The sequence below is a fragment of the Molossus molossus genome, unplaced genomic scaffold, assembly GCF_014108415.1.
Source record: "Molossus molossus isolate mMolMol1 unplaced genomic scaffold, mMolMol1.p scaffold_m16_p_12, whole genome shotgun sequence".
In the NCBI taxonomy this organism is placed as follows: Eukaryota; Metazoa; Chordata; class Mammalia; order Chiroptera; family Molossidae; genus Molossus; species Molossus molossus.
The window spans coordinates 81,887,097-81,901,200 of record NW_023425347.1 but is presented as its reverse complement, the minus strand read 5'-3'; the positions used below and the strand labels follow the sequence as shown (position 1 = coordinate 81,901,200).

The 14,104-nt window shown below is 41.5% G+C and overlaps 1 protein-coding gene across 3 annotated transcripts in view; it reads left to right on the top strand.

Moving 5' to 3' along the window:
- The first annotated feature begins 255 nt into the window (after positions 1 to 255).
- RBBP4 (RB binding protein 4, chromatin remodeling factor) overlaps positions 256 to 14,104 on the top strand; it is a 30,833-nt gene continuing 16,984 nt past the window's right edge. For all 3 annotated transcript variants that reach the window (XM_036256121.1, XM_036256119.1, XM_036256118.1), the window contains exons 1-3: positions 256 to 378; positions 966 to 1,113; positions 5,217 to 5,362. In XM_036256121.1, coding sequence (XP_036112014.1) covers positions 363 to 378; positions 966 to 1,113; positions 5,217 to 5,362 — 310 coding nt within the window. In that variant the 5' untranslated portion in view covers positions 256 to 362. The remainder of the gene's footprint in view (positions 379 to 965; positions 1,114 to 5,216; positions 5,363 to 14,104) is intronic.

Sequence of the window (14,104 nt, the reverse complement as noted above, 5' to 3'; positions counted from 1 at the left end):
TCACGTGACCCCGGGTGCACTCCCACAACCTCGCGCCCGCGCAATCGGAGGAAGTCGGCTCCAGGCCTTGGCCGGGGGGTGGGGGGGAAGGGTGGAGGGGTAGGGGCAGGAGCGGAGCGCGCGCCTCGGCTCCGTGGAGAGCGACTCCATGCGTCTGGATAGGCTGCAAACGAGGATTGCCCGCCCACCTCGTCATTCCGTGCACTCTGATTGGCTGGTGTTGGCGCGAAGGTACGCGAGTCAGCCCTCACCCAGGGGCAGCAGGAAACAATAGAGGCCGCGCGCGGAGAGCGAGCGCTCGTAGCCTCCCCGCCCCTCCCGCAACGGTAGACCTCGGGATCCCACTGGCTTGCCTGCCCGCCATGGCCGACAAGGAAGGTGAGGATGCCTGAGCTGCCCCAGGAGGACGAGGGGTGCCGGGCTTGCGCCGCGGCCTCCACACGGCCTAACAGTGAGAGCAGGCCCGAGAGTCGGCTGAGTGCCGTCCACACCATCGAAGGCGTGAGGCGAAATCACCCCGCGAGGCGGGCTAACGGCGCGCCACCTCCTCTGGAGAGCAGGCCCGGCGCAGCGGCGCGAAGCTGGCGGTGCGGGCCCGGGCGGGTGCTCGGTCCCTTCTTGCGCTCCCTGTCGGTCTGCACGCCTCTCGCCCGGTCTGTCCTGCACCGCTCCCCACACCCGGTGGTCGGTATCGGGCCTCCTCGCAGGTCCCGTAGACTTACCGCGTAGGGGAGCGTGTTTCCGAGGCCCGGCGCCGTTATCCGAAAGGCTAACGGAGTATCTGGCCGGGCTGAGCCGAGCCGACTTCCACCCCGCGAAGGCGGAGGGGTTGCTGGTGCCTCCGCACAGGGGAAATTTAGACAAACCAGCTCCGTAGCAGGACTCCGGAGCCGTCCCCGGAGCTTTGGAAGTGTTGTCTCGGTTTCTCTTGTGTCCGCTAACTTAATTTTGTTTTTGTTTTTTAGCAGCCTTTGATGACGCAGTAGAAGAACGTGTGATCAACGAAGAGTACAAAATATGGAAAAAGAACACCCCTTTCCTGTACGATTTGGTGATGACCCATGCTCTGGAGTGGCCCAGCTTAACTGCACAGTGGCTTCCAGATGTAACCAGGTGATACGAGTCTCATGAACGTTGTTTGCTGTGTCCTCAGTGTAGCTTTCTCACATTAATTTTCCCTGTTTTCTCTCCAGGCACCTCTAGGGGCACGTGATCAAAAATCTGTTGGTGACTTTTTTTTTTTCCCCTAGGCCAAAAAGTGGTCAAAATGTAAAAATTAACTTTCTTTTACCTGATAAGAGAAAACACGCTGTGCCCGTTTTCTGATACTGGGTTGAATAGCTATATTATAACTATAGCGAACCAAGTGATGGAAAACTTGTCAGCTTTCAGAAAGTTACGATGTGCCCAGTTCTTTTCATCTCACAGCCACTGGTTGTAGCCGGTTCATAAAAAGATGGAAATGATGTGGTACCCGCCTGTAAGGAGCACAGTCTAGTTGAAGAAGCAGGTGTAACTAGTAATTGTAGTGGCACGTGCTCAGAACAGTTTTAGAAAGATACTTAGGATGCTTAGAACTAACACCTGAAGGTGGGATGGTTTGCACATGAGGGAATTGTGCATGGGGAGAAATTAATCACATATATTTATTACTAGTGGGTAGCTTACCTCTAATAGAGAAGATAAAATACTTAATTTACCTTACATTTATTGAAGGTCTAGGTGCCACTTGCCAAGGCATACAAATTTAAATCAGATCCTTCCCTGCCTTGACTTCATATATGTAACCTATAAATTTAAAAAATTATCACCAGAGTGGCAAAGACAAAACGATGAGAGGAAGGGCCCTGGCCGGTTTGGCTCAGGGGTTGGAGCATTCACCTGTGGACCAAAGTGTCACGGGTTCAGTTCCATGCACCTTGGTGGCATTTCAGTCCTGGCCCTGGTAGGGGTTGTGCAGGAGTCAACCAGTTGATGTTTCTCTCTCTTTCTCCCCAACTCTATCTGAAGGTAAATCAAAATTTTCCTTCATGTCCTTGGGTGAGGATTATTAAAACAAACAAACAAAATGATGAGAGGAAGGAAAAATTACTTCAACTTGGGGTGTGAGGAAATGCTCAAGTTTTAGCAAAACCAGTGTGCCTGTTGGAATAATGGATTTCCTATTATAAAATTGTTTGAGTTTCAGAATAACACTTAAAAATTATATTTTATGTATACTAAAAAATAAACTCCTTCAGTCTTAGGTCTTTAGCTCAAGTAGTAGAAATCTGATATAAATTTTACTAGTTAGTTAAGAATGAAGCTGCTGGCCGGTTTGGCTTAGCGGCCTGTGGACCAGAGAGGACTGGGTTCAGTTCCTGCTAGGGGCATGTACCTTGGTTGCAGTTTGTCCCTGGCCCCAGTTGGGGCTGTGTGGGTGGCAACCACTCGATGTGTCTCTCTCCCGTCAATGTTTCTCTCTCTCTTCCTCCCTCTCTTTCTCCCCCTCTATCTGAAGATAAATGCAAAAATGTCCTCAGGTGGGGAAAAAAGAATGAAGCTGCTACCTCAACGGTAGCATTTTTAGTTGGAAGTTTCTTTACTATTACCAGGAGTTCCCATATTCAATTGATCATCAAAATCAGCCATAAAAAAGAATGAAATCTTTCCATCTACAACAACATGGACAGATCTAGAGGGTATTGTGCTGTGTGAAATAAGTCAGATAGAGAAAGACAAGTACCATATATTATTTAACTTATGTGGAATCAGAAAAAAAAAAACAAGCAGAACAGAAATAGACTCAGATACAGAGAACATTTTGACTGTTGTCAGATGGGGGAGGGATTGGGGGGCTGAGTGAAAAGGTGAAGGCATTAAGAAGTACAAATTGGTAGTTTACAGAATAGTCAAGGGGCCCAGCCGTGTGGCTCAGTAGATTGAGCGTCATACCATGGACTGAGGTCCTGGTTCAATTCCTAGTTAGAGCACATGCCCAGGTTATGGGCTTGGTCCACAGTGGGGGGCGTGCAGGAGGCAGCTGATCTATGTATCTCTCTCACATCGATGTTTCTATCTGTCTCTCTTCCTCTCTCAAAAAAAATCAATAAAAACATGTGAGAAAAAAAATAGTCAAGGGGATGTAAAGTACAGCATAGGGAATATAGTAATATAAGAACTATGGTATCAGGGCACTAGGTTTAATTTTTATTTCTTTATTGGTTTTAGAGAGAGAGAAATATCGATGAGAGAGAGCATCAGTCGGTCACCTCTTGCATGCCCCAACCAGGAATTGAACCAGCAACCTCCTAGTGCATGGGTCAAGGCTCAACCACTGAGCTACACTGGCCAGGCTATTTTTGTTGATTTTTTTAGAGAGAGGAAGGGAAAGAGAATCAGTGATGTGAAAACATTGATTGACTGCCTCCTGCACACACACACACACACACACACCCCCCACTGGAGATCGAACCCACAGCTGGGCATGTGCCCTGACTTGGAATTGAACCGGGACCTCTCGGTCCATGGGACAACGCTCAATCCACTGAGCCATGCCGGCTGGGCTCAGACTGAATATATTCTTTATGGGAAGGTCCCATCCCAACTTTCTCCTAGAGTGAGTTTAATGTTTTTTAGCCTTCTCTCCCACTGTGTTTTCCCATACCCATAGTCAGATTTATCGGACTTGTCCTAGTTCTGTTACTTAGTAGTTGTGTGCTCTAAGGCAAGTTGTTTAATACAGTATTTAAACGATACAAGGTATGTGTAGTGCTTAACATGATATCTGGCACTCTGTATACCTTCCCTTTTGCTCAGTTCCATTTTTCTTGGAATACCTACTTCTCTTTCAAAGCCCATGTCCCACTCTTCCAGATTTTATCTCTTATTTTGAGACTGGCTCAAGATCACCTCTTCCATGAACACTTCCTTCATTACAGAAGTAATCTTCTATTTTATTTTTTTAAGAATATTGATTTTTATTTTTTTATTTAAAAAATATGTTTTTATTGATTTTTTTAGAGACGAAGGGAGAGAGAAACATTGATGCAGCTGCCTCCTGCACGACCCCAATGGGGATCGAGCCCACAACCCAGACATGTGCCCTGAATGGGAATTTAACCGGGACTTCACAGTCCATGGGACTACACTCAATCCACTGAGCCACACTGGCCTGGCAAGAATCACATCTTAATCATTATACTTTCACAGTATTTGGAGCAATGTGTCTATTGATTAGGCAGTTAGGAAATATTTGAACAATTAATTTACCTAATGTTATTTTCTTTCCCTTTTGATGAGGTTAATCTAAAGAAGTAACCTGAAGTAGTAGAGTACCCAATAATTTTTCTTTATATCCAACCAATTGTAAAGGATGAGTAAATTCACATTTTACTTTGTTAGCCCTTTTCCCCAAAGTAATTGTAAATTTTTTATCAAGTTAAATACAGCAAGACCTTGAATAATATTTTCTTTATTATAAAGTTGATGGGATGCCATAGGAACTTAACTCTTGTTTATATCAGCATGTGGTAAAATTGGCTTTATTGTATGTTGTTTTGCTTAAAGTCACTGAACTTACCAATGATGTTAAGCGAGAATTTACTATACTTACAAAATTAAGTGCTGTGTGGTTTTTCTTATACTTGGTTCTATGGCAGTTACATTAAAAGTAGAAAATCCCACCCTGGCTGGTTTGGCCCAGCCATTGCAGCATTGGCCCACGGATCAAAGAGTCTCGGGTTCGATTCCGATTAAGTGCACGTACCTTGGTTGCGGTTCAGTCCCCGGCCCTGGTGGGGTCCTGCAGGAAGCAACTAGTCGATGTGTCTCTCTCACATCGATACTTCTCTTTCTCCATTTTCCTCCCTCCCTCCCACTCTAGAAAAAAAGGTAGAACATTCCTGGCCAGTTTGGCTCAGTGGTTGAGCGTTGACCCATGCCCCAAAAGGTCACCGGTTCAATTCCTGGTCAGGGCACATGCCCAGGTTGTGGGCCAAGTCCCCAGTGGGGCATGCAGGAGGCAGCCAATCGATGGTCTCTCTCATTGATGTTTCTGTCTCTCTCCTTCTTCCTTCCTCTCTCTTTAAAATCAATAAAGAAAAAAAAGGTAGAAAATGACTTTCTCTTCCCAAGATCTGGTTGTAATGGTTCCTTTTGCATAGATGTTTATCACTGACTTTGAAGTCTCTCTTAGTGTTACTAATTTGAATAGTGACCATATATTGCTATTACAGACCAGAAGGGAAAGATTTCAGCATTCATCGACTTGTCCTGGGGACACACACGTCGGATGAACAAAACCACCTTGTGATAGCCAGTGTGCAGCTCCCTAATGATGATGCTCAGTTTGATGCTTCACACTACGACAGTGAGAAAGGAGGTAGGAATCTTAAAGGTGAAAGAAGGAATCTATGAGTTATATTTTTCATATCTTTAAATTGCCATATAAAGGATGTACAGTATGATACAGGAGCCTCAAGATAGAAACAAGATTTTAAGCTTTGCAAAGCCTGCGTTTGTCGTAGAGATATTAGCTGTCAGAAGACATACTTAACACATAGTTGGTTCTGTGTCTTCTATAAACCTTTCTCTACTAAATTTGGTGCTGGGGGTATTTCTAGAATTGAAAGAAACAAAAATTCACCATATATTATTGCTGTTCGTACATGCATTCTCAACATGGGATATATTGCTCCTAGCGGGGTGAAAATTGGTTTTTGGTAAAAGATGTGTTTAAAAACAGTTTTATTCTTTCAATGTGTAAAGCACAGATATACATAGCATATGTAAGTTGATATACAGGATATCTAGTATTAAAATTTCATCGTGGGTGTCAGGAAAATGTCTTACAATGTTTCTCAGAGGGGCAATAGAAAAAAGATTGAGAAACACTGGTTTAAATTACCCTTCCAGGTTTGAAGTGGTAGAAATGACTTAACCATGGTACTTGATGTATACATGAAAATAAAATGTCATTTAATTATATCCTATTTTTTAGAAATAACCACAACCTAAGGGTTTAACTTTTCATGAAATACTCTTTCTTTTCAGAAGAGGTAAAATGAGTGAGTTTCCTTTATTTTTGTCCTTTAATTCAAATTATTAACTGAGAAGTAGAGATAGGCTCTCATTAAGATTTGTACTCTACAAATATGGATGTGTAATGTTTATTATCTTAGATCTTTTCTGATTGATGGAATCCACTCTATTTATCTAAGTTATTTTGGTCTCCAGTTATTTTCCAGGATTGTAATGTGCAATTGATCTTTTGATCATTCTATATTTAGGTTAGGGTGATGCAGAATGCAAAATAAGTTCTTAGAATAAAGGTCAGCAAATATTTTTTGTCACTGAGCCAAGTGTGTAACTAACTATAGGCTGCGATTATTGGAAAGTTATTTTCTGGATAGGCATTAGGGATAGAGCAGGGGAAAACACTGAACTTAGACTTGGGCTTGAGACATGGATGTGCCACTCACTAACTGGTTTTATTTATAACAGTTTTAGCCTGTTAAATGAAGGTAAATTTTTTTGAATGGGATTTTTGTTTATTTAGGCACAAAACAAATACTCTGGTAATAAGTTATTTTTAAATATCAAAGCAAATATGAAACAATGTGGGACCCCCCATGAACCTATCCCATAGATCACTGTTAAATTGATAGTTTTCTGAATGATTTATCTATCTCATTTATTGGATTACTCATTCAAAAGATATGTTAAAACCCTGCCACTGTGGCTCAGTGGTTGAGCGTCAACCCAAGCACCAAGAGGTCACTGATGGATTCCTGGTTAGGGCACATGCCCAGGTTGTGGGCCAAATCCCCAGTGGGGGGCATGCAGGAGGCAGCCAATCAGTGTTCTTTCTCATCAATGTTTGTATCTCTCTCTTCCTCTCTCTCTCAAATCAATAAAGAAAAAAAATTTCTTTTAAGGATATGTTAAGTACTTACTGTAAGCCAGACATGTTTCTTAATACTGGGGATACCTCATAGAATATTCTTTTTAACTTTATTTTAGGAAGAGAGATCATTGATTGGCCACCTCCTGCCTGCTCCCCCACCCCATAATTGGGATCTGACCCACAACCTGGGCATGTTCTCCCACTGGGAATCAAACTGACAACCTCTTGGTGCATGAGTCAACGCTTTGCCACTGAGCCACACCAGCTGGGCAGCATAGAATATTCTTTTTGAGCCTGATGTATCTTGGAAATTTTCTGTGTAAACGTGTGGAAACCTACCTCTTTTTCTTTTTCTTTTTTTCTTATTAGTGTGGGAGGGAGGGAGGGAGGGAGAGAGAAACATGGACATGAGAAAGGTTGCCTCCCACACGACCTTGCCCAGGGCCGGGGATGAACCGCAACCCGGTTGCGGGCCCTTGATCAAATCGAACCTGCAACTCATTGATCAACAGGCTGATGCTCTAACTGCTGAGCCAAACCAGCCAGGGTAGAAACCTACTTCTTTTTGGTGGCTGTATACTATGCCATAGCAAGCCATCCTTATTTATGGACATTTACATGGTTTCCAATCTTTTGGCTTCAAAACAATTTTTATACATGCAACTTAGGTACTTTTGCTGTAGAATAATTTTCTGAGTGTATGTAATGTTGGCCATAGAGCAAGAACATTTTCAAGTATACGTAATGGGTACTGCTAAATTGCCCGCCAGTAGAAATACTTGTGTTTCTCCATGCCTTCATCAACATTGAACTTAATACTACAATCTTATTTCATTTTGCTTTTTAAGTTATTCATGATATTGAACTTTTTAAAAAATATTTATCGTTTGTCTAAATCTGCCTATTTATGATTTTTGCTCATTTTTTTTCTTTTCGGTTATCTGTATAAGGTAGGTTACTCCCAATAAATAGATTGTAGATAATTTTTCCAAGTTTACTTTATAATCTTAAGTCTTATCTGGAAGCTGTGTGTTTTTAATTGTCCAACTTTCCTCTGATGTCCTTCAGATTTTGAAAGGCCTTTGTCATTCCAAGGTTTTTAAATAGCAGTTGTTTTTCTGGTACTTTTATGTTTTGACGATTAAAACTAATCCTTCTGCTATTAGGTATGGAATAGGGATTCAAGTGTTTTTCTAAGTGGTTAGCAATCTTGTTTTTTTTCCCTCACCCAAGGACATTTTTCCATTTTTGTTTAGATAGAGTGGGAGGAAGAGGGAGGGAGGGGGAGCGACAGAGAGAGAAACATCAACGTGACGATGTGAAAGAGACACTTTGAGTGGCTACCACCTGCACGACCAACCAGGGCTGGGGACAAACTGCAACCGAGGTACACACCCTTAGCGAGAACCTAACCCATGTCTCTCTGGACCACAGGCTGACTCTAACCGCTGAGCCAAACGGGCCAGGGCAGCAATTTTTTTTTTTTTTTTAATTTATTTTTGTTTCAGATGTTTCTCCTTTTTCCCCCATTGACACCCTCCTCCACCCCCTCCCCTTGCCTGGTCCCCAGCATTGTTGTCTATGTCCATTGGTTACACGTACATGCATGTAAGTTCTGTGGTTTGTCTCTTCCTTCCCACCCCCATCCCCTCTTCTGAGGTTTGTCAGTCTGTACCCTACTTCTATGTCTCTGGGTCTATTTTGTTCCATCAGTTTGTTTTATTCACTATATTCCACAAATAAATGAAATCATGTGATATTTGTCTTTCTCTGATTAGCTTGTTTCGCTTAGGATAATACTCTTGAGGTCCCTCCATGTCATCTCAAAGGATAAGAGATTTTTCTTTCTTACAACTGTATAGTATTCCATTGTATATATGTACCATAGCTTTTTTATCCACTCATCTACTGGTGGACACTTGAACTGTTTCCAGATCTTAGTGATTTTAAGTAGTGCTCCTGTGAACATAGGTGTTTCAGGTTTCTTGGGGTATATTCCTAGAAGTAGGATCACTGGGTCAAATGGCAGTTCAATTTTTAACTGTTTGAGGTAACACCATAGTGTTTTTCATAGTGGCTGCACCAGTCTGCATTCCTACCAGCAGTGTACTAGAGTCCCCTTTTCTCCACACCCTCACCAGCACTTGTTTGATGATTTGCTGATGGCAATTAGCAATTTTTAAAATACCATCTGCTGACTAATCCATTTTCTCCACTAGCTTTTGAAGTGGCATCTTCTAACATCTGTGTGTGTGTGTGTGTGTGTGTGTGTGTGTGTGTGTGTGTATTCATGTCTTTTTCTGGTAACAGTGATTTGAGTGGCATCAAACCAATTCACTTTTATGTTCCAATGATACCTTTATTTCTCTTCCTAATGCTTAATAGTAAAAGAACAATGAGAAATAGTAGTAATGTGTATGATATATTTGTATGATTATACAGTATAAATCATCTTAATTAATCCTTAAGGATACTGATACTCGAATGTTTTATAACTTGCCCTAAGGTTGCACAGCATATCTCCCAGTCCTACCTCTTCCCTTTTTACTTTTCTTTTTTCCCTCCCTCCAAAAAAAAAAATCTTCAGATCACTAGATAGGCTTGGTGCTTAAAGGGCAGGGGCTTTTCTTCATATGGTCTCAACAGTGGAGGAAGTAAATATATCTTATTTCTCTTACAGTTTCTTGACTGGCTGTTAGGTGGATAACTTCCTAATGTCTATCCTTGGCCAGATAAAATGTTCTTGATTATCAGATTGAACTATTGTAATTGATGGCAGATAGCGTCAAAAGATCGTTGATCTTTCAAAGTGAAAGAACTAAAAGCTGACTCGGGTCTGTTTTGACATTAGAAAGAATTTGTGTGTTTATATGAGATTTAGCCTGGCTATAGTCACATTTTAAGCCTTGAAAATAGATTAGATGTAAAATTTTACTTGAGATTGTGTTACCAAGATCTTCAAATATCAACAAGTTTATATTTAGCAACTTGTTTAGGGAATTGGCTTTGTGTTTTTTAAAAAGGTATCTTTAGTCTTTTGTCTCAATTATATATAATAAACTATTATTAAATTATGATGAGATAAATGTTTGATTCAGGAAGTTAGAACTTTTCTTTGTAGTTTCAAATTGTTTATGGGCACAAAAAGTGACTTACTGTGGTACAAATCAGAATGCTCATTACCTTAGTTTGGGGGGAAGTATTGGTTGGGAAGGACATGATAGTGCCTTGTGGGGGGTTATATGTTCTATATTTGATGGTTGGTGGTTCCCTTGGTGTATTATACTTATGTAAAAATGTGTCAAGTTAGACACTTTTACTGTGTTATGTTATACCTCAGATTTTTAAAACAATGTTTTATATAGAGAAGCAAACAAAATAGAAATACAGTTAAACCTTGATAGTCATTCCATTTATGGTACAGTCATGCGCCACATAATGACATTTTGGTCGATGATAAACCACATATACAATAGTAGTCCAATAAGATTATAATGGAGCTAAATTTCTTGTAAGAAATGGAAGGATATATGGTTTAGGAATTTTTTTCTGACAGGAACAATATCTGTGGGGCTTGGTAGTAGATTCCCTCTCACAGCACCTAAATTTTGAGTGTGCAGATAACATCCCAGTCAGTCACCCATGGAAATGTTTCAGTACAGAAGAGTCTGTACTCCCAGCGCTATATATTCAGAGGACACTTAATCCCTTCCAATTCTAGCTTGAATGGTCTTCAGAGTACATTGCTGTGCATTTTTTGTTTAGGACCTAAGATCCTGTACAAGGACACGGGATCTACCTTCACACGTATTTTTTTTTTTTATCCTCACTCGACATTTTTCCATTTTTTTTTTTGTACATATAGAGCGGGAGGGAGAGAGGAAGAGAGAGAGAGAGAAACATCGATGTGAAAGGGACACATCGAGTGGTTGCCACCCGCACGACCAACCAGGGCCGGGGACAAACTGCAACCGAGGTACATTCCCTTAGCGGGAACCGAACCCGGGTCTCTCTGGACCGCAGGCCGACACTCTAACCGCTGAGCCAAACCAGCCAGGGCTACCTTCACAAGTATTAAGTGCCACTGCCACTTTAGTAAAAGCTTCCTCTGGTAGTGTGGAGTCAACCTGTCCCAATACTTTGGAAATATTTTCAGGTTGTAATGATGTAAAGCATAAGTAAGTTTTATTTCTTCTATCAATTCAGTGTCAGAGAGAGCCCTTTCTTTGTACCAAATAAATTTGATGAAACCAAAAAGAAATTTCCAAAGTCAAAATACAGAGCCCTGGCCCAGTGGGTCAGTGGTTTGGAGTGTTGTCTTGTACACCAAAAATGGTTGGGGTTTGAAGCCCAAGGGTTCCTGCTCAAGGTGTATACAGGAGGCAACCGATCAATGTTTCTCACATCAATGTCTCTCTCCTTCCCTCCCCCCCTCTCTAAAAATCAATAAAAATACATCCTCGAGTGAGGATTAATAAAATTAAAAAAAAAATGAGTCCTCAGTTGTACATCCTCTCCATTTTTATTTATTTATTTTTTTTTATCCTCACCTGAGGACATTTTTCCACTTTTTGTTCAGGTAGAGCGGGAGGGAGAGAGAGAGAGAAACATCGATGTGAAGGGACACATCAAGTGGCTGCCACCCGCACGACCAACCAGTGCCGGGGACAAACTGCAACCGAGGTACGTGCCCTTAGCGGGAACCGAACCCGGGTCTCTCAGTACCGCAGGCCGACACTCCAACCGCTGAGCCAAACCGGCCAGGGCCATCCTCTCCATATTGAATGGTATTTTTTTGTTTTGTTTTTTATCCTCACCCGAAGACATTTTTCCACTTTTTGTTCAGATAGAGTGGGGCGGGGGAGAAACATCGACGTGAAAGGAATACATTGAGTGGTTGCCACCCGCATGACCCAACCAGGGCCAGGGACAAACTGCAACCGAGGTACGTGCCTTTAGCGGGAACCAAACCCATGTCTCTCTGGACCGCAGGCTGATGCTCTAACAGCTGAGCCAAACCAGCCAGGGCTTTTTTTTTTTTTTTTTAATGAATACCACAAACTTCCTTAATCTGACCACTGTTTCAACATGCAATAGCCAAAACCACATTGCCATGACAATCCCTTGTTACTTTGTTTCTCCATCTTGATTTCTTATTCCTATTAATCCTCAGGCCACCTTTTACTCCCTCCTGACAGTCACTATGAATGGTGACCTTCCTAGCCAGTTTCTCCTCTATATTTCCAATCCAGCACACATCACTGTTCACAGAGCAGCATTGACAACTTCGGTGTTTTATTTCTGACTGTCAGAAGAAAGCAGGGGCAAACCTCATGGGACAGTATTTATAAAGTCTTCGGTAGTGTACAGTAATATACTAGGTCATTCACTCCACTCACTGACTCATACAGAACAACTTCCAGTCCTGCAAGTTCCATTTATGATAAATACCTCACACGGCTGTACAATTTTTTTATCCTTTATGCCATATTTCTACAGTACCTTTTCTATGTTTAGATACATAGAAGAGTACTTACCATTGTGTTAAAGTTGCCTGCAGTGTTCTTTACAGTGACATGCTATATGTACAGGTTTGTGGCTCAGGAGCAGTAGGCAATACCATATAGCTAGCCTGCATGTGTAGTAGGCTAGATCATCTAGTATACTCTGTAATGTTCACACAATGATGAAGTTATGTAACACATTTATTAGAATGTTGTCCCAGGTGTTTAGTGACCCATGACTACATTAATACCACAGTCTCTCTTTCCTACTTCAAATTTGGCCTTTAACATACCAGCTTCAACTTGGGAACTTCTAATTATTTTTTAATAGATAAGTCCTCATCTTTATAAAACCCCAATTATAAATCCTCTGTGCTGATTACTTATTGATGTACTTTACAGTTAGGAAGGCCTTCTGTTTAGTATATACCCAGTACTGAAATAACCCATGTTTTGTAATGGTTACTTCTCTGGGGTCTCCATGCCAGATTGCTCTTCCTTATTATTGGTACCTGTTTTTTAGCAGTTATACTTTTTTGTCATAGTCATCTGTAATTGTGTGCTTATTTCCCCATGTTTGGATTAAAAGTTCCTTGAAATCATATATCATATGCCTTCTTTTCTTACATTGTAGGTTCTCCGTGGTCTAGAGGTCTTGGAAGGGGGAATTTTTTTTTCTTTATCGATTTGAGAGGGAGAAGGGGAGAGAGATAGAAACATCAATGAGAGAGAACATCAATTGCCCACCCCCTGCATGCCCCACACTGGGGTTTGGCCTACAACCTGGGAATGTGCCCTGACCCAGAATCAAACTGGCAACCTCTTGGTGCATGGGTCGACGCCCAACCAAACTTTTAGTTTTTTAACGTCTTTGAAACATTTGGTTTTTAACTTGTAAAAGTTATTTTGAAGTTGAAAGTTATCTCATCTGCTAGTTATACTACCCATCTATGTCCTTGCTTTTTGAAAAGATTTTGTCCTTCAAAGTATAATACTTCTATAACAGTACTATTGATAGTATTTTCATTTACTCCTAGAACTTACTTAATGGATCAGGTATTCAGAGCTCAGAGAAATTAAAGGCCTTCCCCAAAACACCAAGCTAGTAAGGGGCAGAGTTATTTAGGCTAATGTCTTACTCTTACTTAGGTGCCGTTTGGTACTGCCTTGTATAATTTGACTAATCATTACTGCCTTTGTAAATACATTGCTTGCCAAGATTTACATAACCACAAATTATATTGTGTTATACATTTTATAGTGGTACTCGGAATAACTCTAAGGGCATGTAATAGTCAAATATGAATTTTTAAAATGTTTTTGTATAGACTTTGCCTACCTGGTTTATTTCAACTGAGGATGTGGTTGGCAACTATAAGTGGGGGTTAGGAAAATGGAACTCCACTTGTGGCTCTGCTTTTCCTCACTGGGCTAAGACAAAGTGTAGGGAGAAGATACGGTGTGATGGTATTTCAGAAAGGTTATCCCAAACTGGCGCTTCAAATAAGTATAAGAGGGACTCTTACCTGGCTGGTGTGGCTCAGTGGTTGAGATTCAACCCATGCTCCAAGAAGTTGCTGGTTTGATTCTTTGTCAGGACACATGTTCAGGTTGTGGGCCTGATCCCCAGTGGGGTGCATGCAGGAGGCAGCCAATTGATGTTCTTTCTCATTGATGTCTCTGTCTCTCTCCCTCTCCCTTCTTCTCTAAAATC